We start from the raw sequence: 25,507 nt of genomic DNA on the forward strand, positions 1-25,507 counted from the left end.
AGATGTCTTATAATTTAGCTGAAGTATAAAAGTCAGTCGGTAAAGATGGTGTTGCATTGCACTTTTAGGTAATAAGATGATAAATATCTTGTTAGTCTGGAGAAATTTCTCTTATTTGGTCTGAAAGTAGGATTCTTATGTCTTTTACCATGTCGCACTTTCTTGTTGCTTGTCTTTAGAAATTTCCCTTTTTTGGTCTGAATGTAGGATTTCTCCTATCTTTCCGATGTTGCACTTTCTTGTTCAAGGAGTTATTAGCTCTAGAAATTTCTCTTATTTTGTCTGAAAGTAGGATTCTCTGGTCTTTTCCATCTTGCACTTTCTTGTTCCTTGTCTTTTGAAATTTCTCTTATTTGGTCTGAAGGCAGGGTTTCTCCTGTCTGTCTGATGTTGCGCTTTCTTGTTCAAGGAGTTATTTGCTTTTCATAATTGGAGATGGGGATTTTTAAAATCTCATATATTGGATTAGTGATTGTGGTGTTTGTCTTTCTGCTTATTGTACCTGATATTGGATTAGCTGTGATCCTTATTGGACCTGATATCTTGCAGTAATTGTAAATATGCAATCTTGAGACTTTATCTTTTGCTCCTCATTGGTATTGGATTTACTGAGCGCTTGATAGTTTAATTAAAATGATGTGATGATTATGGTGCCAATCTTGATGCTTGGTTTATAATGTTACCTTTGTGGAGATTAATTTGCTGGCCTCTGGTATTTGTGGCTCCAAAAACTGATTTTTGGAGTAAGAAAAGTCTGATTTATGTATATTTTCTGAGCAGGGGATACTTTCAACAGAGAAAGGTCAAAGAGCTTTGCTATTATTTGATCAACATGAGAAATCTCTTATTGAGGTATGAGCAGTTCTTTTCAGGACCATTGTTGCACTGCATTTTGGAAGAATTTTAGATCAAATTTAAAACTGCATCACTGGATGGGTTATTTCATTAACTAGCTTCCTAGGATTAACTTAATTTGGAATGAAGTATTCAGACATGAATTTTCATATATTCCAAGTGTTATGGCAGTAATAGATTCATTGGAGCTTTGGCTGTATGTAACAAAGAGACTTTGGATTACAGCAATATCATCGGAGGTTTAAAGCCATGGCTCCTTTTCTTTGCCATGTCTATCTGCAAATGCAAATATTTAGAGTGAAGGAGAGATATGAACTGATTGTCTGTCATGAGTTAATATTGCCAGTCAACTAACATATCTTTTGATATCTTGTACTTAAAACTGTAGGGAAAGCTCTTGTAAAGCTAAATGTTAGCTGATGCACAACTTCCGCTGGATTTTAGTTTTGTTTTTGATGCATAAAATTCAAAGAATAAACATGCATGAATATACTTTAGTTTTGACTGTCTTTTTAAGGCCCCCCTTGGGTCCCTGGAAAAATAGCTATTGGACTATTATCAGGGTTGCTGCATTGCATTGTGGGTTACTAGCGTGTTTAGTAGTTGATGCAGATTACCTGTGGCATTTGACGAAATAGTTATGAAATAAATGATATATATGAATCAGCTGGACTTACAAGTTGGTGGCTTGTGGTATCATGTGCTTACAAAAGTCAACTTGTTGATTTGGTAGTTTGCTGAAGCCGCTACATCATAATTCCAATAATTTTGCGCAAGTTTGTATGATGGATCCACATCATTTTTGCCTGTCTCCTAGTTGTATATGCATTTATACATGTCTATAGACGTGTAGCCATCTATCTTTTATTATCTTTTGTCTATGAATACTTTGCAAGTGAGATTAAAACCTAGTACCACTATAGTAATGTTCCTATTGAAAGGCTTGATTTTACAATGTTTGTTAAATAATGATGATGATGATGATCATCATCATTATATTTTGTACTTTTTCTGGCTGTATCTGTTGATAGATTGTTCCAGTAGTTATGGCTCTACATTTATTTCATAATGTAGGTTCACTCCAAGGGTGTCAACACAGAGCTCGCACAGAAACTGGTATCAGATCTGGAAGCAAAGTTCAATGGTATAACCCCCATGAGGAAATCTCTCTCTCTCTCTCTCTCTCTTTCTTGTGCTACCCTGGATGCATTTTGTGATGTAACCTTGTAGTAGAATCATCTCTCTAATCATTTCTGAAAGTATCATTGGCTCCTTTCCCTTACCTTTTCCTTATGTTTTTTTTCTAACTTGTTTTTCTTTCTTCCCTACTCTTCTGAAACTTATTCAAGTATCATCTCTCTACCCGTTCCTTTTATGATCATATTCCATGCTTGCAAATTTTAGAAGAATTTTTATCACATATTTCCTTTTTATATAGAAAGACCCATAGGCATAAGTCCAAATAGGACTCCCAAATTAATTAGTGCCTCTTAAATCTTCTGCTTTGATGTGCAGATTCTGAAACTGATTTCAAAAACCACAAATCTTATGGAAAGCACCTGTTTAATTTCTTTACCCAAAATTCACTTCTCTATTCAATGGCATTTTAAAAGAATTTTTATCACATATTTCCTTTTTATATAGAAAGACCCATAGGCATAAGTCCACACAGGACTCCTAAATTAATTAGTGCCTCTTAATCTTCTCCTTTGATATGCATATTCTGAAACTGATCACATTCAAAAACCACAAATATTATGGTTGGCTCCAAAGCACCTGTTTAATTTCTTTACCCAAAATTCACTTCTCTATTCAATGGCATTTTATAGATTGTTCAGAAATTTGTGTGAGAAACGAGCTTAATCACAATGCTTAATATGGAGAAATGATAACAGAAATCATTGATTTAAACATCAATGATTTTTTTTCTCTATCGTCCTGGATTCTGATATTCTGGACAAATCAGAACGAATATAGAAAAGAATTTGTCCTGTTTATAAACTTGAGCTTTTGTTTAAGTTGGTAATATGCTATGTATCAGCCACCTGTTTGGTAGCTACTAAGGAGTGGCAATGGCAATGTGTATCAAGGACCACCTTGATGTTAATGTGTTTGTGAGGATATCATTTTGTTGGACTAAAATTTGCAGCTGCACTGGAATTGGAACTAACCATTCCTTTTTATTCCCTATGTCTTTTTTTTTCTTGGGTTTTCCTTTTTATTTTTTATTTTTTTCTTTCCATGCTTCTTGTTGGTATTTTCTAGCACAGAAGTTGCCTTTTCTTGGTCAATATAGTTTCACTCTCCTAAAATATTCTACCTGCATGCCACCTTCTACATTGTCGGGCAGCAACTCTTTCTGCTATTGAACATTTTTGAGAAACTCTCATATGTAAAAACACATCAAAATCGGCATCAACTGATTGTGGATTTTCTCAGGAACTAAATGAGAGCCAAATTTGGCCAGACAGTGAAAATATATCTTTATTGCTTCATCAGAGAAATAAAAACAGACTTCATGAAAACCAATAAGTCCCTGTATTCTTGGTTATTTTGCTTGGATACTTATCATAATTTGAGTCTTCCAACTCTGCTCAAGTTGTTTTTAACAACTCCCATTTCTTTCTGCCTTCGTTACTCGCCTCCATATCTCTCCTGTAAAGAGATGCTTTTCAGGTTGTCCATTGCAAGAACCCAAGCTTGGGAAAAATTGAGAAAGAAGAAATAGTGGGAAGGAAGCTAACTTGGAAGTTTCAGAGAGGGGAGAGAGAGAAGCACATTATATTTTTAACTTTTAGAGAATAGGGAATGAGAGTTGTTAGTGCCTGATGTGTTGGCTAATGGGTTTGTTGGCTTCAAGATCCAAAAGTGGGTAATTGGAATTTCCATGAGAGGTGTACTGAACACAGTCAATGGTAATCTGAAATTTGTATTCCATTGACAACTATAAAACATCCCAACTTAGCGGGTGGTAGATTAGATTCAATAACAGAATGTACTTGAACTTCAGCTTTTTCCATCGTAAGAGCAGCACTGCAGATTCTATTAGTTCATGTTGTCAAAGGCTTTGTTAGAAGTCCTTAATAAGATAACGGTTTACATTAAGCAATATCCAGTTTTGTAGATGAGTTTTTTTTTTTTTTTTTTTTCTCCTAGAAGGGGAGAGGTGGGATTTAAGAAGCCGGGAGGGGGAGGGGGGATATGAACCCTGGATCTCTACAAAAAAATTTTTCTAGATGAGGTTTTCATGACATATAATTCTATTACCATCTAAGTGTCTTTTGGAAGATTGTTTTGGTAGTTTGATTGCTGACAAACTTTGTCTAAGGATTGTAAGATATCCTATAGCTGTTGTGGAGTGCAGATCCTTTATTTTATATCATTATTCCATATGTTTGTATGGCATATCAATCTTCCAAGTTTGTTGAGAGTACAAAGTTTCATAACAGCTGAAGCAATTTCTCTGGAGAACTCTGCTATGTGGAAGACTCATGACAAAACTTTTGATATGTGGGTTTGTCCCCTGGTTTATGGACTGATTGGTTACTGTGATGATATTATCATAAGGTACTTCTTACCTGCATGGCTTTAGTTGTTATGGTGCTCTTCTGGCTTTTTTAGGATTTTTTTTTTGTTCTTTTTTTGTAAAACATTTAATTAGAATTTTCCTGTTCTTTTCAGGTTTTGTCAAGATATATGTTTGGTAAAATCTGAAGTTGCAGAGCTTTTGTTCCCAAGTATCATGGTTAATCTAGCAGGGAGAAAAGATTTGGATGTTGACCTATGCAAGTTGATATCTTTCCAGGTTGTCTTAAAAACCGTTGCTGATCAATTTCTTTTGTAATTTTTAGTTTTCTTTGCCAATGCAATGAGTTGGTAAGAGTTAACCTTCGTGATTCATATAATCACACTGAATAGGCATGCTAATTCTATAAATGCCTGCAACAGCTGGATGACTTAATGTGTTAAGCCTCTTTCTTTGTAGTGTTATGGATGACCATTACCTATGTACTTCTCTTCCTTTAAGACTAACATTTTTATCTCTAATCCTCCTTTTCCCAAAGTTTTGGCTTGAAGTTTGCATGAATTTGAGGTAGTGGGCGAATTGATACTATTGGCAGTGTTCTATAAGATTTACAAAGTTAGACAATGTTGGTGGAAATATTAACCATGATCATTCTTCCGGGATTAGGAGGTGGCTGAGGGGAGAACATGAACATAGAATTTCATTGATTTTCTTCTCTTTGTCCTGAAGTTTGTAGCTATCTGTATTTGCTCTCATGATATGGTTAATGCATTTATTCAATGGAAATACTGATCTGGACACTAATGCTTTTGGACAAGGAGTAGATATAGGGATTTTGGGTATAACGAGCTTAGCTGTGGTTAAACTCAGGATATAACAGAGAGAGAGAGAGAGAGAGCATATATTTTTGCTGTGGTTAGCTGTGTTGTAAGCTTGAAATTTGGCTTCTATACTGCCTTCAGTAGGTGACCTTCTTTTTATTGACATTTGACCCCTGTGGAAGGCTGCCAATGGGGCCAATCCCAAGCTTCTTCCTGTGTCCACTAAGATTATGGCTTGAGTTTGGTGACAAGGCACCACAGGGCATCCTTTGGTGGAAAAGGATGAGACTGATGCACAGCTATGATGGAGAGAGATACTCCAGTATCTTCTTATTGCTTTTGGTTTTCATTGTTTCCTTGCTCTCTTAGGGTAAAGGAGCCATCAAAATGGGATGGGGCTGCCAAGTGCCATCTCGTTGCCTCTTCTTCTTTTGAGTAGTGCAAGCTACAAGATTAGTTGGGTGGTTAGACCAAACTTACTACCCAAACTTTTATATAAGGTGTATTTCATAGTTTTAGGTTATGATTTATTTTCTAATGTTGACTTTGATTGTGACTTAATAGGTTAATCCAATGCTGTAGATGCGTGGTATTAGAGTCTTTAGAGTTAGTTAATGCTGTGATGTTGAATGTCTCATACATGACTTGTGGAGCAAATTATATAATATGAATGTAAATTTTCATGTAACAGAATTATCATATCTGTTCTTCGTAACTTGTTCATAATCTCTTGAAATACTCAGTGCCGTCAAACTCTAATAGCATTAATCTGTCACTGAATAAGTCTCTTCTGAAGTCCTGTATTGTTTCGTTGTCTGATGTGGTTCATGTTGTGCTTAAATTTTGTATTGTTCTGTTTTGAATGATAACATTCCTTCCTTTTTGATTTGTGACCCCTTGGGATTATAGCAGTTTGATCTATGGCATTGTTAGATAAAACACTTATACTGTGAATCTGGTCAGGTTCAAGAAAACATATTCATTGAGTCCAATACACTAATGAAATCAATAAAAGTTATGTTGGATGCACTTAATGAGCTTCGGCTGTGTCATATGCTGGAGAGATCCACATCATTGCCTGGTTCATATAAGCGAGAAAACTCAAAGGTAACCTTATACATGCGTGTTATTTGTGGGTTTAATTGACTTTGTTGCTAAAAAGTGGAAACGTAAACTAGAGGAGTTCTTTTGTTTCATTTAATGAAAATCAATTGAAATGATATACTGATTGATGGTGCAACAGCACACTAAGGCTTCTAGTTATGGATCAAAATCCCGTTCTACATCAGTGAAGCTGAAGGACAATTCATCATCTAGATTGGTAACAACAACATTATCATGGGAAAAGGTACGTTTGTTATCCTGGTAAATTATGGACCCTGTTTCCGAAAGATCAGTTCCTCCTTTTGTTCTTATTTCATCTCACTGCTTATCATGGCATATAGCAGTGTCTCTGAATTTAGTATTACCTTCTTCAAATATGGATCTCTGATCATAAATGTGTTTCCATAAGATTTTCCAAGTTCTTCACCCCAAAAAAAAAAAAGAAGAAGAAGAACAAAAATGAAAGATAAAATTTGAAGGGTGAATATTATGGTAAACCAGGCAGAATTGGTACTTCCTAGAGCCTAAATTGCAGGAGCTTGTTTTTTGGGTTTCCTTGCGTTTAATAAAAATGCGCTAATGTTGTATCAGGTATTGTGTCTCATCAGTCATTGCTCTTCTTTTAAAAATAAATAGCTTTAAATGTTACCAAATGATGAACAATGGATTGCAGACAGAAGCCCAAAGAGTTTATGCAGAATGTTTTTATTTGGCTGAGTATTTCTGGAAAAATTTTATCATTACTGGGCTTCATTTGACTTTTACTCTTTATCCTTTCTTTGCTATATCTCTCCCCACCGTCGGGAAGGGATGGAGATGGTATAAGAGGTCTTTTTACTTGACTATGCAACAAAATACCATCATGGGTTAAGGAGAGGTGAAATTTAATCACCACAATCATAGAGGAATAAAGTACAAACTTGCTTTTCCTGATTTTGATGTACTAAGTGAACAATTCTAAAGAACTAATCTGGGATAAGATGGATAGCTACAAAGTTGAAGCTGTGTTGGTGCGGTGTGGTGAAATGAAGAACTGAATCTCTAGAAAACTCTTAAGACAGTTTCATGACTTTGTGCATCCAATACTTGAAGATTTCGTAAAGATTTGGCAGGGTTTTTAATCAGATAAAGTCCATTTGTCCCACAAACTTATGGGGTATCCGGCAAATAAAGTTTCTATTTGATGTATGAATGTCTTTGAAATCTCAAGAACTTAGTGCAACATTATTTGCTAGGGATTCTTTTAATTCTCATGCTTTAGAATATAGTCAGGGACACCATCATTGTCTGAACTGATATTGCAAAGTTAATAGGGATTTTTTTGGATATTTGTTGCTTTTTTTATTGTTTATTTTTTGGAATTATCAATAGGAACATATTGTACAGCAGATTCATGAATAAACCGTTAAATTTCTACCTTTGCTTTTCTAGCATGTTAAGATTGTGGAATGTTGTTTTCTTATGTCCTATGTTCTATTAGGTTTACTGGCTTCCTATTGATTATCTTGTGGTTTCAAAGTCTGCCATTGTAAGTATCAAAACTTCACTCTTTTTTTCATGGAAATGTGCTGTGGAAGTTGGTTGCCTTAACCAACCTTTTTCTTACTCATATTTTCTGGATTTGCCTGACAGAATTGTGGTTCTTACTTTACTGCTGTTCTCTATGTGGAACACTGGTGTGAGCACCACTTTGATAGCCTCACACTAGGGAGCCCAGATTTCTCCCATCTTGAAATAGTGAGTTGTAGTTGCTTTTCCTCTGGAATTTCCTCTCTGCTTACTGTTAAAGTTGATTTCAACTAGTTTGTAGTTTTAGTTATGTGGCTAGAAAGAAGAAGGTATTGATTGGGATTTTGAATAGTAGAATATGTACTCTTGCATAGACGAAGCTTGTAATGTGAAGTTTCAAGAAATCCTAAGTGTTCTTTTTTCTGTAGCTGCCAAGCCACATTGAAATACTTGTCTCAGCAGTCACGCAAATCAATGAGCCTGATAGCCTGTATGGGATAATTCAATCTCACAAGGTCAGTTATTCTCTACATGCTACTGTTTACAAATTTTGTGAATTACAATGTTGTACCAACTTGTATATTGAACATACTGTTTCGAAATGCTGTTGAAAAGTAGTAGGTCAGGGGTTATAAACGGCTATGGATTGACGCTGAAATGCTTTTGTTGCTTGTTAATGTCATAGCATTTGGGGCGTAGCCTTTACTAGGATGTGTTTTGGCCTTTTTTGAGCTAATTCGTCATATCATTATTAGTATTTTGTTATACCAGCTTCCAAATCATTTTACTAGTATATGAGTGGCCTAGAATATGTTGTGCAGAAAAAATGTCAGACATGAAGGAGAACATTTCTCTTAGACAATGCCTAAAAATGCCAAAGCACTAAGACTGCAACTTTTTTAAATATATCATAGTATTTCCCTAATCTTTGCTTCACCATCTTATTCTATCCACTGGGCTGGCAGCTTTTGGTTAATTTTGAGCATCCACATACACAATTCTCTACTCGTCTGAATAAAGAACTAGGGGACTCTTATATCTCATTTGTTACATGACCAAACTCTAATATCAAGTGGCATGTCACAAGCATCCCATTCATATTCAGATAAGAATCCTCAGTCATACAATTGATATTGTTATAGCCTGTCTCTGTAAAATGAAAGTGGAATTTTTCCTTAGGTTTTTCCTTTCCATTCACTAAGATCTCCAGTTTCATCGAATTTCTTCGAATAGTCTTTTTCTTCCGAAAAAAGGGAAGAAGGATCTTGTTTGATGGATCCCTCTGTACATGAAAAACTAATATGATGCGTCAGGTGAACCTGGACCAGCAGTGAATGACATTTCTGCCTCTACGAATGGAAATCTATGGATTTTGCAGATATATTTAGTGTTTTGTATAACCAAACATGTACTCCCTCCCTCCCAATCTTTTGGTCACATTTGGGGATCTGTGCTATTTGTCAACAGTTGTTTGTGGGGCCACAATTGTTCGGATAGTTGGTAAACATCCATTAGAGGTTCACGTGGTTTGATACTCCTAAGCAAAGCCACACTCTGCTTTTCTTACAGTCTTGGTAAACAAATGAAATATCAGTTGGAGCCCACCAATAATTATTATTAAAAGCTTTTCCGACCACGTGAACAGTATGCATTTGTTGGAAAGATAAGAAATTTGTTCGTCATTTTGGTTAGTGACTAAAATTTTTTGACATAAGCCAAAAGGAAAAGCATGACATTCACTGTGGGACACCGGGAGTATCTTGCTGGAGCTTTGCACTCACGTAATTTACTTAATGAAATGGGTGAGGCAAGGGAGTTTATTGGTTGAAAATTTGCCAAAGCCTAAATATCATCTAGTAGTTACTTAATACTGATGGATTAAACAGCTTGTAGGTATTTTTGTTATCAAGGGGATGATGTTATCCGGGTTCAACTTGTTCTGGTCTAAGTTATGAAGCACTGGAACAAGCTTACAATAGCGTTCCTCCAACAATTATCTTCTTCCCTAGTACTACTGTTTTGGCCGGAATAGCTGTGTAAATCAATTTTCTTCTTAAATTTTGTGAGTTATTATAAACAGTGAAATATACTGAAAATTTTCTCCCTAAAGTTTGTGAGTTGCCATAAGCAGTGAAAAATTGATGCTGAATTTATGGGAAAAAATTTTAAATTTTAGATTATTGCAATGAAAATAATTTAAACTTTATGTTTTTATTGAAAAATGATTGCTTCATAGTTTGGCATTGCACTTGCATCCCAGTCTTTGAGAATTTTTGGACCGTTTAAAATATCAGCAGTTTATCCTCATTGTTGCATTTTTGGCCTTTGAAAGTTTATTGGTCGTTTTTTGACAGTTGACCTCTCAAATAACCATGTTCGAACATGAAGGAAATTGGACTAAAGCCCTTGAGCACTATGATTTACTAGTACAATCGGGACTGAAGGAGCCAATAAGTGGCCATCCAAAAAGTCTTTCTTATGACGAGTCTCAACCAGTGGTTCCAGCACTACTTTCTAAATCGAAAGATCAGATTATGCAAAAGAGACCTTATAAAGGTTTGATTAGATCTTTGCAGCAAATTGGCTGCACCCATGTGCTGGACATATATTGCCAGGGATTAGCTTCTCTGAAAGGCCAACTTCTACATGATTTAGAATTCACTGAACTGCAGGTCTGTCTTATTTTATGTCATCAATGGACAGCCAGAACGAAATTGGTCTTTGTGTGTGTTTAGCAACAAATTAAGGCACACATACTGGGATGCCAATTTCTGCAGATTTTGGTTATCTTCTTTTGCTTCATGTGTTATACAATTTATTTTCTCCTGAATTGTGTTTGTCAAACTGTGCAGTATGAAGCTGCTTGGCGTGCTGGTAATTGGGATTTTTCTCTACTTAATGGTGTAGCTACTCCGGTTCTTGATCAAAAAATTAAATGTGGTCATTTTAATGAGAATTTGCACAGGTAATTTAACAAATAAATGGAAATTCTTAGTATCATATTTATGTGGACTTCATGCTATGTGATTTAAGGCTGCTTCTGGCTACATATTACCGAATGAAATTGTCTCTTGACATTACGCTACTATATCATTATCTCCTATCTGACCTCAATGTGGTTGCCTTTTCATTATTCCTTTATTTGCACTATTCCTAGTTTTTTGTGGGTCCGTGGGCTTTTTTTTTTTTTGGGGATTCCTTGATTCTTGTCATTATGCTTTGCTCAACTACTGAGATAATCTTTTTAAACTCTTCATAAAGACGATGGAAAGTATGATCCTGTGATTTCAGTGCCTGAACTCTTTCTTTTCCTGCAAGTAGTTAGTTTTAGACTCGTAAAGACAAGAATTTTATTGTAATTTGCTTTCATATGTTGGAGATGGGAGCACATGCATTGTTGAAAGACTTTTCTTTTTCAATCTATCTGAAAAGACCTACTGCATTGTTGGAAAAGCCAATATAATTTGCCACTGCAACTATTCATAACATTGATAATAAAGAGAAAAGCCACCAGGGGCCATACAATTGTGTGGATTTCCATATTAGGGTCTTATACTTTGTCTTTGAGGATGTGTGAGCAATCTTTTCGATGACTGATCTGTATAGTGTCTAGGAATTTGACATTATGATTGCAACATCTGGAGGTATCAATGGCTATCCAACCTAAGTGAGGGAGGTTTCTTCTCTTGAGGATCTGAGATTTCTTTCTTCATGTTAGATATAGTGCTTACCACAAAGCAAATTAATCTCAAAAATAGGCGCTGCAAATGTTACTAATGCTCACTTCATAGTGCATTTTGTAATCTGTGCTTCCATCTTGTGAAGCAGCTGTTTAAGGGCTTTAGAGGAAGGGGAATTTGATGAGTTTCACACAAAATTGAGAGATTCCAAGAAGGTATTTAATGGTCTTGACATTTGAATGACTTGCATTTTTGAATTGCATCATTTACAACCTTTCTTGTCTCTCAGGAGCTTCTGCTGTCCATCTGTCATGCAAGTAAGGAGAGCACTGAATACATATACTCAGCCATGGTTAAACTTCAGGTAATCCATATTTGAAGATTACACTGCTGTTCTTCTAATAGACATGGAGACATATTTATTCATATTTGTCCACTTCTGAAACAAGGAATTAGAATTATTGCTGAAAAGATTTCATTTGGTTGGCCTTGTAATCATCATTCTAGATTTATAACTGACGTTTCTACTTCCAATGTTGAGTTACATTGGCACCCTTTTAAATTGCCAAACTTGGTTAGCCTCATCTCTAACATCAATCCAACTAACCGATAAAAGTCCACCAGAAAATGATCTTATTGCAGATGAGGTTATACAAAGGTTGTGAATTGCATAAGAGTCTCAGTTGGAAAGAAATGAGGAAGTTTTTCAGCAGAATTTGAAATTGAATTTGGTTTGGATTATGCAAAACTAAGATTCTTATCACATTTCCTTGTAATCTTCATTTCTGGGTTTTTTTGCAGATCTTTTATCATGTTGGAATGGCTTGGGGTTTACGTTGGAGTATGTTATGCAAAAAAACAGTTGCCTCGTCTGTGACATTGAGGTTGTCATCTGAACCTATTGTCCCCTCCATGGACCAGGTACTCTTGTAATTGAGATGTTTGCCTGTTAGTTGCTGTATCTGTTAATAAGTTCATGCTTTAGGTTCTTTATTCTCTGACTATGCAATGACATCAATCAGATTAAAACTCCAAATCAGCTTTTGACAGTTTTCCATTCCTTGACGATGGTTAATTTTGCTGTTACGTGTTCATAAATTAGAATGCTTAACTTTTGGGCTCTATGCTGATTGACATGCCACCGAGTTTTGGATGCTTCCTTTAATTTTGCAATTAGCTGCAAGAAGAACAAGTTGCATGAAACATTTCCCCTGCCAAAAAGAAAATGTAAAACAAAAAAATCATTTTTAATACAAACTGTTTGCATAGCTAGATGCAGTGCTGTTAATGCACTTGTTTTGACAAATATTTCAGTCAGTTTGCATCCCCGTTAGTGCCAAGTAGATCTTCTAACACTAACAGCAACAGAAGAAAATAAAGCCACTGCTGTTTTGCACCAAACAGAATAAATTAATAAAATAATAATGATGATAGTACTACTAAATAACTAAATAATCAAGACAAATATAAAATAAAGGGCCACTCTTGTATTAAGAAGAATGAAGTGGAAAAGGGCCATGAAAGTTGTTGAGCAAATGTTGAGCCATATTGAAAAAGATTAACAGAAGAACCTTAAAGAACCAAAAGAAAGGCAAAGGAACTGGCTTAAGTCAAATTCCTGCATGAAGTACATGTACATTTTTGTTTTTCTGACCGGGTAATCTTAACGGTTTCTTCAGGTACAAACTTTTGGGTTTTACTTCTTCCTCAAAGTTTTTCCAAACTTTTCTCATCAAATAACTAATTGTTAACATGTTCTGCTGAGAGGACAAAATAAATTGCCTTATTTTGAATGTCAAGTTCACATAATAGCATATAGCCAAGAGCTGAGTGACGAAAATGAGATTCACCCCTTCTTCCCTTGGTATTTACCATGTAATCCATGATTGTAACTATTTACCTTCACTGACACTTGAATTTTTTTTTTTTTTCCAACTTGTAGCTGTCATGGCTGAATAAAGATTGGAGACGAATATTGGAACAAGCGCAGTTGCACATGAATTTGCTAGAACCATTCATAGCATTCAGGAGGGTCTTACTTGAGATCTTGAATTGTAGAGACTTCAAATTGCAACATCTTCTGGAAGCAGCATCTACACTTCGGAAAGTAATAATCCTAAATTTCAGCTGTACTTCTGGAAGCAACCCAGTCTCCTTTGTCTGACATTTTCTCATGTTACATAGGGCATTCAGTTTTCTCAGGCTGCTGCATCTTTACACGAATTTAAGTCCCTTTGCACAGCTATGGGGAAAGAACATTCCAATGTTTATTGGCATGGAAGGGTATGAACTTCTCTTCCCAACTGTGGATTTATGTGATGCTCAAATCCAAAGCTCCTGTACTTTATCCCTCCATGAATTTTAGAGCTGGAGATAGGTTCCTGTGTTATGCATCATGTGCTCAATTGCTGTTGGATCAAGAAGCATTCAGCCAATATTTGGATATGGTTTTTGTCATACCCTTACTTTCATATTCATGTTGGCATGAACCAAATATTTGCTGTTGTTTGGATTACTACAGAAGAGTAAAGTTGTCATGTTATATCTTCGTAATTGGATATTTAAGTTGTCATCTTTCCACAGAAAAATTTGTTCTCCAAATTGTTGCTTGGGTTGAATCACTTCAGAAGATTTTCACTATTGTTGTTTTTTGTTATTTGCGGGTCCAAAACTTATTTCTGACCACTACTTCTTGAAGGTCTCAGTTCTCATTGAATTGGTAAAATGTTGGCTTTTCCAGAGATCTGGAAATTGCTTGTATATGATAGGTATATGATAGATCTTTTCTCTTAGCAGATTGAAGAAGCTAAGCTTCTGCGGGCCCAAGGTCAGCATGAGATGGCAATCAACCTTGCTAAGTATATAGCCCAAGATTCCCAATTTGATGATTATACCTCAGATGTATTTCGCTTAGTTGGGAAATGGCTTGCCGAAACTCGTTCAAGCAAGTTAGTTTCACATCATTATAGGAGCCAGAAGTATCATATTGATTAGCCTGCCAACAAGTAGTTTTTGCTCTCTTGTGACACAACCTTTTTTGCAGTTCTAGGACTGTATTGGATAAATACCTGAAACATGCAGTATCACTGGCAGACAATCTCAAGGCTACAGACACAAAGTCTATAGCAAAACAATGCCAAATGCATTTCCATCTTTCTCATTATGCTGATGCACTCTATCGTACTAATGAAGAGAGACTGAACTCCAATGAGTGGCAAGCAGCAATGCGCTTAAGGAAATTCAAGGTACATAATGATTGGAAGAAATCCTTCATATTGAAGAAACTGAAATTGGAAGGAGTTCTGGGCTTTTGATATTCACTGTAACTTGCTTGCTTATTGTAGGCAAAGGAGCTGAAAGCTCTAATTAAACGTCTTAAAAATTCATCAAAGGCAAGGTCCTTCTCTAAATGTCAAATCTCAAGGTGCTGTTGCAAAAGAGTGCTTATGGAGCTTTAGGTGGAGGCTGACTTTTCTGTACATGGTTTTAGGGAGAACAAACTGAGTATTCATTAAAAATACAAGAGCTGCAGAAGCAACTTGCAATGGATGGGGAAGAGGAAGAAAAGTTGCAGGTGGTGGCTACTTATTTAGATTTTGTTAATATTCACATTGGTGCAAGTTCTCAATCATACTGTATTGTGGTCATATCTTCTGCTTGATGTTTAATTATATTATATTCATATTTGATTTTCCTAAGGAATAAAAGAGGGAGGAAAAGCGAATGACGAGAAGACAACAACAATGAAATTCATAATTCTAAATCCTTTTAATATGTATATGTTGAGCACTTCCCTACCTTTTATTTGGTAAAGGTGTATTTGAGTGGTCATTTTGAATAGTGAATACCAACCAATCATTAGAGAGTGTTTATCTTTTCTCTTGTATTCTGATATTCTATAACATGAAGGTTTTTACATTAAAACCCATAGTTAATATAATAGTAGTGAGAAAAGCCAAAACTTCCTTCCTATTTTACTCTTTCTGGCTAAGATGCTTCAGTGGTTTATGACTGGAAAGGTATTTTTGCCGATGATCATATTATAATGAACAGTGTAACATGCATGTTTACTGGCCAATAGCTGCCCCTTATGTGGTGATCATTGAGTTTGACTGTGAGATATTATTGACCATTGGGTGTACAAGCCATCTCTTGAAGAATAGTTGATGGCAACTTGGAACGTCAGAGTGGTCACTAACATAATTTGTCATTGCCTTTAAACTTACTGAAGAAGTGGAGTAATTCTAACTATTCTTAACTGCAATGGGTCTGACTTGTGGAAGCTTCCTAACGCTTTCTTCTGTTGAGTAAATACAGTGGTCCAAAGGTTGACCAGTCTAGATCAGGTATTTGATGTGCCAAAATACTGGATGGATTTTCTTATGCACGAATTGTTTCCTACCGAGTTATCTAACAAATTATTGATGTTTAAATTGCTTCTGCTCCCTTTCATCTTTTATTTCTATTATCTATTTTAATCTCATCAGATGTTCTGGTACTTGGATTTTAGTCTTACCATGTTGATGTCTATTCTTGCTGATCAGGAAGACAGGGACAACTTCTTAACTACTGCTTTAGAAGGGTATAAACACTGTTTGGTCATTGGGGATGAATATGATGTCAGAGTGGTATGTATTCATAATCCAGGTTTTATTGTGGAAATAACTTACCAGCTTTGGTGCTTTGTACATTGTACATGAATGTTAGATGGAATGCTCTGTTTGGCACCATCTGCATAAGTACAATCACAATATTGCTAATAATTTGTTGGATTTCTTCACACTAATAAATTGAATCATTTTTTTGAGATCTGTGAATAGAAATATCCAGATGAACTGTTTCTGTAGCAAGTCAATTCTTGGTACAGTCAGATGTATTGTAAGTTTGATCATTTTAATTGAGTTCTGGTTTGATCTTGGAACGGCATGTATATCGTTTCAGGTGTTTCGACTTGTTTCCTTGTGGTTTGGTCTTTCATCCAGGCCAATTGTTATCAATGGCATGATTAGCACAATCAAGGAGGTAAGCTGGAAAAATGGTATTAAATAGTTATTCAACAGTATTTGTTTGGACAGAGGTAGTCAGGTATCAATTACTAATATAGCATTTCTCTTTAGGAAACTAGTCCTCTAATGTATAATTCGTTCGGTTCTTTGTGAAAACACTTCTTTACCTTACAATCAAAATGAGTGTGCAGGTTCAGTCTCACAAGTTCATACCATTGGCATACCAAATTGCTTCAAGAATGGGTAGCACAAAAGATCAGGGACCACATAGTTTTCAGGTTTTTAATTGATGTTTAGCTTGTGCTTTCCACCTGATTTAAGTATGAGGTGTGTATGCATGCCATGCAATTTATCACCATAAAGTGGGTTTTCATTTCTCTGCTAAATTTTATATAAATCTGTTTGATGTATGGAACATCTGCTTTGCAGTTTGCTTTGGTTTCTCTTGTGAAGAAAATGGCCATTGAACATCCTTATCATACCATATTCCAGGTATTTTATTTAGTATTCCTTTAAGTTACACTGATGATAAGTTGTTATACTTCTTACCTTTGGTGATTTAGTCCAAAGAAAGAATGTTTATTTTGTCCCATACAATTCAAATGAAAGGTGTAAGTTATTTCTGCTCCAGTCAACAAATTGAAGTGAGTTCATTATTATTTCTTCCATTTTGTTACCATTGTGGCTCTTAGCTCCTTGCTCTGGCAAATGGTGATCGGATTAAAGACAAGCAGCGTAGTAGAAATTCATTTGTGGTGGATATGGACAAAAAGGTTGCTGCAGAAAATCTCTTGATAGAACTGCATTCGTATCATGGGGATGTCATCAGACAAGTATAATCCTTCACCAGCTATTGTTTTTCGTATAATTTTTGAGCAACTGTATTGAAGGTTTGGCTTCTTATTAGTTGCTACACAATATTGTGTTTTATGTAGATGAAACAAATGGTGGAGATTTATATCAAACTTGCAGAAATGGAAACAAAGAGAGAGGTAAACCAAAAGTTGGTTACTTTTATTCCCTCTTCATTTATTTCCTTTGTTGCTACCAGTTACTCATAACTCAGTCTTAATTTGGTATTTAGTCTGGTTTCCAGTCACTGAAATGTTGTTGACGACTAATCACTAGATACTTTCAACAGGACACAAACAGAAAGGTTACTCTACCTAGAGATATTCGTAGTGTTCGAGAACTTGAACTTGTAAGTACAGCACTTCTATCTGTTGTTTCTTGATGAGTGGGAATTAACCTGTTGAACTGCAGAATGGGAACCTTTCAATCATGCGGCATTGGAAGTTTATTCTGATTTCTTATGTCTGGTCAAAAATTCGTCTCAAGAAGGGATGAGCAACGTCATTGGTAGTATTATGGCATGGAGCTTCCTGCTTATGTGTAAAAGTCCTGACAAGAATGTGCATGGGATATGTCAAATGAGTGTTGTACGAATGAACCTGTTTATGTGCAACCATATCTTTAAAACTTTCAACTACGTGTTCAGTTTATTTTCATTTTTCCCTTGGCATTCCTGAATAGAATTGATGTCAATTGTTTTGTCTGTCGTTTCACAACAGTTAGGATTTTGTGTCCCAGCCTTGCTTTGGAGTAGCGCATCAGATATTCTGGTTTCTTGGTGTTCATGGATGGCCTTCCAACATATAGTCTATGTTCAAATATGGAATTTCTGGGTCAATGTAGTGAAAATAAATTCAGCATATGCTTGCTGGTGTTTGTTTATAAAACATCTAAATGATTACTGTAAGATAATTAGATTTACAAATTCTGTTTGTTCTAATCTACAGAATTTGTTAAAGTACTATTTCATATGGTTACTAATCTGTTCAACTATGCCCTTAAACACTGTCCATGCCAATGACATGCATACGTGCATCTTCAGGTTCCTGTCATAACATCTAATTTTCCTGTTGACCGGAGTTGCCAATATTGTGAAGGATCTTTTCCTCACTTCAAAGGCTTAACAGATTCTGTCACGTAAGTATTGGGATAGGGGCCTTACAAGCTTCTTGTAATTCTGCTACTTATTTCTCATAAATGTTGACTTTAGATCCATATGCTACAACTTTGCAGTGTGATGAATGGTATAAATGCGCCAAAAGCGGTTGAATGCTTGGGTTCTGATGGTAAAATGTATCGACAACTTGCAAAATCAGGCAATGATGACCTGCGGCAGGATGCTGTATGACTCCCTCTGCGTTCTGCTTTTTACTGATGCATCATGCTGTTTATAGTCTGAGTAGGATGCAAGATCATGTTATCTAGTTGGTCTTGGATATCACAGTGTGGAGAGTAATGTTTTTAGTAACAAAAATGAGGCAATTATTGAATGTTTAGCATGCATAACTGCCTAGTGTTTCTGTGAATTAAAGTCACAAATGTTAGAATAAAAGGGAAAGAAGTTGCATTGATTCTAATTTTAAGTTATAGTAAATTGCATTGCAGCATGGTGAGCTGCAGATGAAAGATTTAGCATGGTGACAAATTTTGGTTTTATCTTTGTTTTACAAATGCGTATTGATATTCCATTGTTGTATGAGTTAACTTTAAACAGATAATTTCTTTTTTCCTAACTGAAATTATATGGAATAATGTCCCTATTACCTATCAGCTTACAATAATTTAATTGCGTATTGATATTCCGTTGTTGTACAAGTTAATTTTAAACAGATAATTTCTTGTTTCCAAACTCTAATTATATGGAACAATGTCCCTATTACCTATCATCTTACGATAATTTGATTGCGTTTGACAACTTTTGCTATTACATGGAAATCTTGTAGTCTTGTATGCACTTTCAGATTCACTTAAAAGAACTTTTCTTTTCTTGTGTTGTCATGTCATTCTTGTGATATGCTTGATTGCATACACATGATATCATTTTATATTTGAAGCCTCATATGCATGGCATAACTACACTAATAGAAATCTTGCAACATCTGCAGGTAATGGAACAGTTTTTCAGTTTGGTTAATACTTTCTTACAGAACCACCGGGAGACGTGGAAGAGAAGATTGAGAATAAGCACATATAAGGTGGTTATCTACAAAGATGAGGATATGTATTATTAGTCTGCAAAGATGAATGCATTCTTTTGCTACCAATTATAAACAACAGAATACATACAAATTTATGTTATCCCTGAGACAGGTAGTTCCTTTTACCCCAAGTGCGGGCGTTATTGAATGGGTGACTGGCACTGTACCTCTAGGTGATTATCTTACCGGAAGGTCAGTAAAGTCACATTGACTTCATAGTTCTCAAGCGGCAAATATGATGTGGTAAAGCACTTACATACTAAATTTATAATTGATCTTAGATCCAGCACGAGAAATGGAGGAGCCCATGGACGCTATGGACAAGGAGATTGGACATTCCTCAAATGTAGGCATCACATGACAACGGCAAGTAGCATATAGCCTTATCTTTATTGTTTCCTTTTCTTTTTTGACCAGCACTTTCAATCCATTCCCTGCACTATTTCTAATTTGTTTAGAAAAATCAGAATCCAAATGATTGATTTACTAAGGTTTTGCATAGACCAATAGAAGCAAGCTTATATAGATCAGCTTTCTAATTTGTTGGAGTTAATTGTTGTATGTAGATGAACATCACTTTCCACGATGCTGGGATGTAGTTCTCTAAGACAAAGGCATTTGTTCCTTAGACTCACATAAAACCTTTGAACTGTAATTGGTCCATTTACTTTACCATCATTGACATTTAGAAATTAGGAACCGCAACTTTAAACATGAAGTGAAAACCACCAGTCGTCATCATTTCTATATTTTTCCACAAACTTGACTGTGCATATGCAAATGAGGTTTTAGAGGTTTGGAACAGAAACTTTAATAATGACCGTGGACCTCCAAGTAGGTAATTTGATGTTTTGATTTGCCATTGATCAAACATCACTTCAATGGCCTGAGTAATGTTTTAATTGCCTATTGCTGTTGTACCAGTGAAATACAATTATTGATGGTTTGTTGGATTCTGGAATAGAAAAATATTGCACAAAGATACAGCAGGGAGAATTTGATAATTTCCCTTGTTAGTTTCCATGATATTGAGTGGGGAATGTTTTTCCAAATAATGTGGTTCAGATGTTTGGAACCAAAGGTGAAGTTTTTGCTTTGGTGTGTCAGAGCACATTCACTTTCTTTGTGATCTCCTAATGCTTTCATATCACTCTACAGTTTCCCAATATGGTCTTATGGAACTGCTTTCTCTTCCTCATCTTTTATTAGTGTTGACAATCTTTGCAGATCATCCTCTTTTATTTTAGTGGCATTGTCACGGTTGATTTTGTTCTGGTGAATTAAATTTAGCATATCTGTCATTCTAAACTTATTTTAGTTTCAAATGACCATAATGAAATTGTTTTTGGATGGTGTTGTAACTGCAAGACTTTTGAAAGGCGCCAATATTATTTAATTAATCTTTTTCCAGTCAGAAGTAGTTTGTAAACAGTTGAAAATGGTCTGTGCTTCTTTTTGTGTTTTGGGGGGGAGGGTGGGGGGGGGCAGCTGTTGCTGCCTCTTGATCTGTAAGAGAATATTAGGCAATAGTCGCATGCCAGGAAGATTAGCCAAGAGGATCATGTTTTTCTGTCCTTTTACGAAGAATAAAATATGCATATTAACCCCTAGAATTTTCTACTCCGCGTAAAACTACCCGATTCGTTATCTTATCGAAATATTTAGCTTATTGCTGGATTGGGTGGTATTCAGAGCCAGCAATAAGTTATTGAATGTCACCCGCAATTAGACGAAGATTGCTTGTCACTGTGGTGTGGCTAAGTGTAAACCGTCCCCCCTTGCTGCCTTTCATAGTCTGATGTTTCTTATTCCTGTTTCAAACATAATACTTTGTTGCTGAAAAGGATTGTGTCTGCAGGAAAGTGACAAGCGCAGGGCTTTCCAAGAAGTTTGTGAGAACTTCAGGTTTCTTACTTCTGTCTTGTCTACCTTGTGTTTGAATTTGAGCTAGATGAATCCATTATCTTTTAGTGCAGGCCTGTTATGCATTACTTCTTCCTAGAAAGATTTCTACATCCAGCTAATTGGTTTGAAAAAAGGCTTGCTTATACAAGAAGTGTGGCTGCTAGTTCAATGGTGAGCGTGAGTGGCAGATATTTATTTGTTTTTGGGTAGCAAGCCTAGAAATCATGTCATTTGGTTCCTTATTAGTGCACTCATTCCTCGTTTTCCATCATTTTGTCTCTCATTTATTACCAAACATGGAACCTCTTAAGCAGGCTGCTCCCCAAACATTACTTGACTATTGGCGGTATAAGTCAAAGTTTCAATTAATTAAAGCCTTCTTCTGATATTCAGGTTGGTTACATTGTTGGGCTTGGAGATCGACATTCCATGAACATACTTATTGATCAAGCAACTGCAGAAGTAGTTCATATAGATCTTGGTGTAGCATTTGAGCAAGGCCTGATGCTGAAAACACCTGAGAGGGTTTGTTCCTCTTACTCGAGTCCGTCCAAATAATGCAGTCTTTCAGTTACTGAAGATCTTTGTGCTTGGTTTATTTATTTATTTATTTTTTCAACAAACGTAATTAGTACTTTTATATATTAACACTTGATAATACAAGAGTTAGTTACAAAAAGGGGCAACTGCCCTCATATCTTTCCTAACAATATCCATCAGCCATACCGGGAACTCATGTCCCATTCTATGTCATTCTTTTGTAGGTGCCATTCCGGTTGACAAGGGATATGATAGATGGTATGGGCGTAACAGGTGTGGAAGGGGTTTTTAGGAGGTGCTGTGAAGAAACTCTCTCTGTCATGCGAGCAAACAAAGAAGCATTATTGACTATTGTTGAGGTACTATTGATTGAGAGCACATTTTGACCCTTGGAACATTGTATTCAGATGCTTAACAGAAATAGGCTTTTGCTGCAGGTTTTTATCCATGATCCTCTGTATAAGTGGGCCCTATCCCCTTTGAAGGCTTTGCAGCGTCAAAAGGTACTATTTGTGTGCCCAAGTCTCTTGTACTGATCTCCTATGAAATTGATTTCAATGTGCTCTAGAGCAGTAGTATGGGACAGAAAAATGCGATAAATGTAGTGGATTCTGGTCTTCAGAACTATATGATTAATAATCCTATAGCTTTTTCATGGCCTCTGTGGAAAGTTTGGTCTTGTAAAGTTCTTTTTTCATCTACCTTTTGAAGCTGAAGGTGAGCAGCTGATAAGAAGAAATATTCATTAAAAATTTGGTCGTAGCAAATTGTGCATGTATTCTATATGCATCTAGTTTTTTGGCCAATGCAGTATTAGTGTAATTGTTTTCATAGATGCATATAGAAAATGTGCAGTAGAGGCAGTACAGTTCAGCCATTTTGGACTATTGGAGCATATGTTAGCAATCAATAACTTTAGATATATATTGTTGCACTCTTCAGCTGTGGAATGTTCACGAGCCTTCTCCACAGTTTGAGGAAAACTCAGTTGCAGAATGATCACAAGTCCTCGTTGCATCTCTGCTGTTGAGACTTAAAATGCAGCATGTTTTACTTTAATCTGGATGACTTGGGAATTCAACATACAGAAAAGGTTATAGTGTTGTATGTATATTGAGACATATCTCTAACTGTAGAATAGTTTGCTTCCTCAAACAAACAAAAAATAAAAAAGCAAAAAACCAAACATTTAGCCAGCTAATATGAGATTCCTTTAGGTCAAAAGCTTTATACATGGCTTCAATTTTAATTTGCATCATTTACATGCTTTTCTTTCTTTTTTTCAGGTTCTTGAGCCATTCCTTTACATTTGACTTTTTACATTTGTGTATCATTTCACCATGGTCCACAGTATGTCAGTGGCCAAACAGTTTTCTTATGATGTCCTTAAATTATGTGGAAATTTCTCTGTTGTATAGGAAACTGATTATGATTTGGAGACAAGCTTGGAAGGCTCAGAAGAAGATGAATATGAGGGGAACAAAGATGCTGCTAGAGCTTTGCTGCGTGTTAAACAAAAACTTGATGGATATGAAGAAGGTGAAATGAGAAGTGTGCGTGGACAGGTAATTAAATTGTTGTTACCTACTAGCTAATGGATTAGAAATAGATAATCCTCAGTCTTTTACCTTCCACCTTTATTTTGTTGGGTCTTGGAAAGGTGGAAGTGGCTTTCTGTGTGAGAGAGAGAGAGAGTTTGGTAATGGGGGAGAAACAAATAAGGAAATCAGAGGATTTCTTCAGAAATGGGAGAAAAAACACTAAAAGGGCAGAAAAAGTAGAATTGGTTTAAGACATGGTTGGTACCGAGCACCTGGCAAAGATTTTCACTTTCTCTTAAAAAAAAAAGAGAGAGAGAAAAGAAAAGAAAAAAAGATGGTTGTGAGTGCTTGGGCAGGGCAAAAACTAGCCCTGTTTCTGACAGGAAAAAAAATTAGCCAAACTGTTTTGTTGGGTGAGGTGGGAAACTTTCACATTGAAAGAGGAAGAGATACCTTGTTTGTGCAACTCCAGATAGCAAGAACAATATCATACTTACTCCTCAAACAGTGTATTTGGGCTAGCATACAAAGAGAAATTTATGACGTGAATATCTCTATCTAGAAATTCAGTAAATTTTGTATGACAAAGCCAGCTTTCTTTAATATTTTGGTAACATAAACAGAACACTATTGGTGCCTTAAAGCAAAAGACTGCAGTGGTTGCTATGGTTATTTTTGTTCTTTAACTTGTACGTTCAATTTTCTTTTTTTTTTTTTTCTATTTCTTTTGGCAGGTTCAACAACTCGTACAAGATGCAATTGATCCTGATCGTTTGAGTCAAATGTTTCCGGGCTGGGGGGCTTGGATGTGAGAACAACCATCATCCAAGATTGAAGTTTTCTGCTTCTCTAAGCATCATTTTTGGTTGCACTTCAGTCTTTTTGTTCCATTTATTTGGTGGTGTTCACGAGGCTTGACTTCGTACATGCAGTGAGGCTGTAAGTCGAGCATTTTCATTTCACCTTTCAGTGTGAATATGTATAGGCACTACATAGATCACCAGTGTAATATAATGAGTTCATCCTATTTCTCTATTTAAAAAAAAAAGGTTCATCCTATTTCTCTATATTCCTCAAGCTTCACTGACAAAACAGCCTTGGATTTCTTGTGGATGGTGATCATGACAGAGGCATATAAAGAAATAAAGATATATGTAAATTCATTTTGGGTCATATATAGCGATCTGGAGTTATCTTCCATAATAATGTGTTTCTTTATCGCTATTGAATAAATATTGACAAATTTTATTCGTTATCCATACGTGTGAAAATTGATTTAAGAAAAATCGACTGTAGTGTTGATTTTAGAAGATTCACCTCTTTAATGAAGTCGGTCTCTCTGCAGAATAAAAAAAAAAAATGGAGAATGAGCTCCCGCAGACATATGACCTGAACGCATGTGATCCTTTTTTTTCCTTATTTTCTCCACTGCCGCTCTATGCCTGGTCCATTTCTTCTCAATTCTTCCATTGTTTCCAAGTTATATATATATAGAAGCTTTTGAAAATCAAACTACAGACTGTATGATCACCTCCTAACCAAAGTCTTGTGAGTTAAGTTGAATCTTGAGAACACTCCTTTGTATTTTCACTTTTTAATTTACTCACAACCAAAGCCACAAAATTTGAAGTTGCAATCCACACTGCCAAGTATAGAATTTGATGTTAATTCCTAGAGTCCTATCTTCACGACGTTGCACCAGAAACCATCGCGGCCGATACATTACTCTATGTTTTGCCCTCCTCTATTTTCTGAATCCCTTTCCTTGCCAAGGCGATACTAAGGGGGCGCTTGGTTCAAGCTTAGGAATTGGAATTGGAATTGGAATCATACAAAAAAACTTTGTATGGGTTTTGGACAAAGGTATGATTACAAATGGGGGTGCTTGGTAAATATTGGTAAAGAATGGGTATCAAATTTAATAATCAATTTTTTACCTTTAATTTCTTTTTTCTTTTCATATCTTTCTT

General features: G+C 35.8%; 1 protein-coding gene across 7 annotated transcripts in view; it reads left to right on the plus strand.

Moving 5' to 3' along the window:
* Nucleotides 1–24,606, plus strand: part of LOC113739908 (serine/threonine-protein kinase ATM) — a 47,886-nt gene extending 23,280 nt beyond the window's left edge. The window contains exons 41-79 of one of the 7 annotated variants that reach the window (XR_011813637.1): nucleotides 781–852; nucleotides 1,930–1,999; nucleotides 4,305–4,422; nucleotides 4,537–4,660; nucleotides 6,166–6,309; nucleotides 6,446–6,550; nucleotides 7,787–7,834; nucleotides 7,939–8,043; nucleotides 8,244–8,330; nucleotides 10,170–10,487; nucleotides 10,668–10,780; nucleotides 11,644–11,710; nucleotides 11,785–11,859; nucleotides 12,297–12,416; nucleotides 13,438–13,602; nucleotides 13,680–13,778; nucleotides 14,292–14,443; nucleotides 14,539–14,740; nucleotides 14,840–14,887; nucleotides 14,986–15,069; nucleotides 16,040–16,123; nucleotides 16,437–16,517; nucleotides 16,693–16,779; nucleotides 16,931–16,993; nucleotides 17,194–17,334; nucleotides 17,437–17,493; nucleotides 17,643–17,702; nucleotides 18,396–18,490; nucleotides 18,587–18,695; nucleotides 19,459–19,548; nucleotides 19,664–19,743; nucleotides 19,833–19,917; nucleotides 21,410–21,456; nucleotides 21,554–21,627; nucleotides 21,850–21,981; nucleotides 22,221–22,355; nucleotides 22,434–22,499; nucleotides 23,415–23,561; nucleotides 24,272–24,606. Coding sequence is in view for 5 of the 7 variants with exons in the window: in XM_027267321.2 (XP_027123122.2) it covers nucleotides 781–852; nucleotides 1,930–1,999; nucleotides 4,305–4,422; nucleotides 4,537–4,660; nucleotides 6,166–6,309; nucleotides 6,446–6,550; nucleotides 7,787–7,834; nucleotides 7,939–8,043; nucleotides 8,244–8,330; nucleotides 10,170–10,487; nucleotides 10,668–10,780; nucleotides 11,644–11,710; nucleotides 11,785–11,859; nucleotides 12,297–12,416; nucleotides 13,438–13,602; nucleotides 13,680–13,778; nucleotides 14,289–14,443; nucleotides 14,539–14,740; nucleotides 14,840–14,887; nucleotides 14,986–15,069; nucleotides 16,040–16,123; nucleotides 16,437–16,517; nucleotides 16,693–16,779; nucleotides 16,931–16,993; nucleotides 17,194–17,334; nucleotides 17,437–17,493; nucleotides 17,643–17,702; nucleotides 18,396–18,490; nucleotides 18,587–18,695; nucleotides 19,459–19,548; nucleotides 19,664–19,743; nucleotides 19,833–19,917; nucleotides 21,410–21,456; nucleotides 21,528–21,627; nucleotides 21,850–21,981; nucleotides 22,221–22,355; nucleotides 22,434–22,499; nucleotides 23,415–23,561; nucleotides 24,272–24,349 (4,056 nt within the window). In the remaining 2 variants the exon portion in view is untranslated. Of the gene's footprint in view, nucleotides 1–780; nucleotides 853–1,929; nucleotides 2,000–4,304; nucleotides 4,423–4,536; nucleotides 4,661–6,165; nucleotides 6,310–6,445; nucleotides 6,551–7,786; nucleotides 7,835–7,938; nucleotides 8,044–8,243; nucleotides 8,331–10,169; nucleotides 10,488–10,667; nucleotides 10,781–11,643; nucleotides 11,711–11,784; nucleotides 11,860–12,296; nucleotides 12,417–13,437; nucleotides 13,603–13,679; nucleotides 13,779–14,288; nucleotides 14,444–14,538; nucleotides 14,741–14,839; nucleotides 14,893–14,985; nucleotides 15,070–16,039; nucleotides 16,124–16,436; nucleotides 16,518–16,692; nucleotides 16,780–16,930; nucleotides 16,994–17,193; nucleotides 17,335–17,436; nucleotides 17,494–17,642; nucleotides 17,703–18,395; nucleotides 18,491–18,586; nucleotides 18,696–19,458; nucleotides 19,549–19,663; nucleotides 19,744–19,832; nucleotides 19,918–21,409; nucleotides 21,457–21,527; nucleotides 21,628–21,849; nucleotides 21,982–22,220; nucleotides 22,356–22,433; nucleotides 22,500–23,414; nucleotides 23,562–24,271 lie in introns of those variants that run through there. The other 6 variants (XM_027267321.2, XM_027267323.2, XM_027267324.2 and 3 more) reach the window with 6 other exon arrangements.
* The last annotated feature ends 901 nt before the right edge of the window (nucleotides 24,607–25,507 follow it).

The sequence above is a fragment of the Coffea arabica genome, chromosome 4e, assembly GCF_036785885.1.
Source record: "Coffea arabica cultivar ET-39 chromosome 4e, Coffea Arabica ET-39 HiFi, whole genome shotgun sequence".
Lineage (NCBI taxonomy): Eukaryota > Viridiplantae > Streptophyta > Magnoliopsida > Gentianales > Rubiaceae > Coffea > Coffea arabica.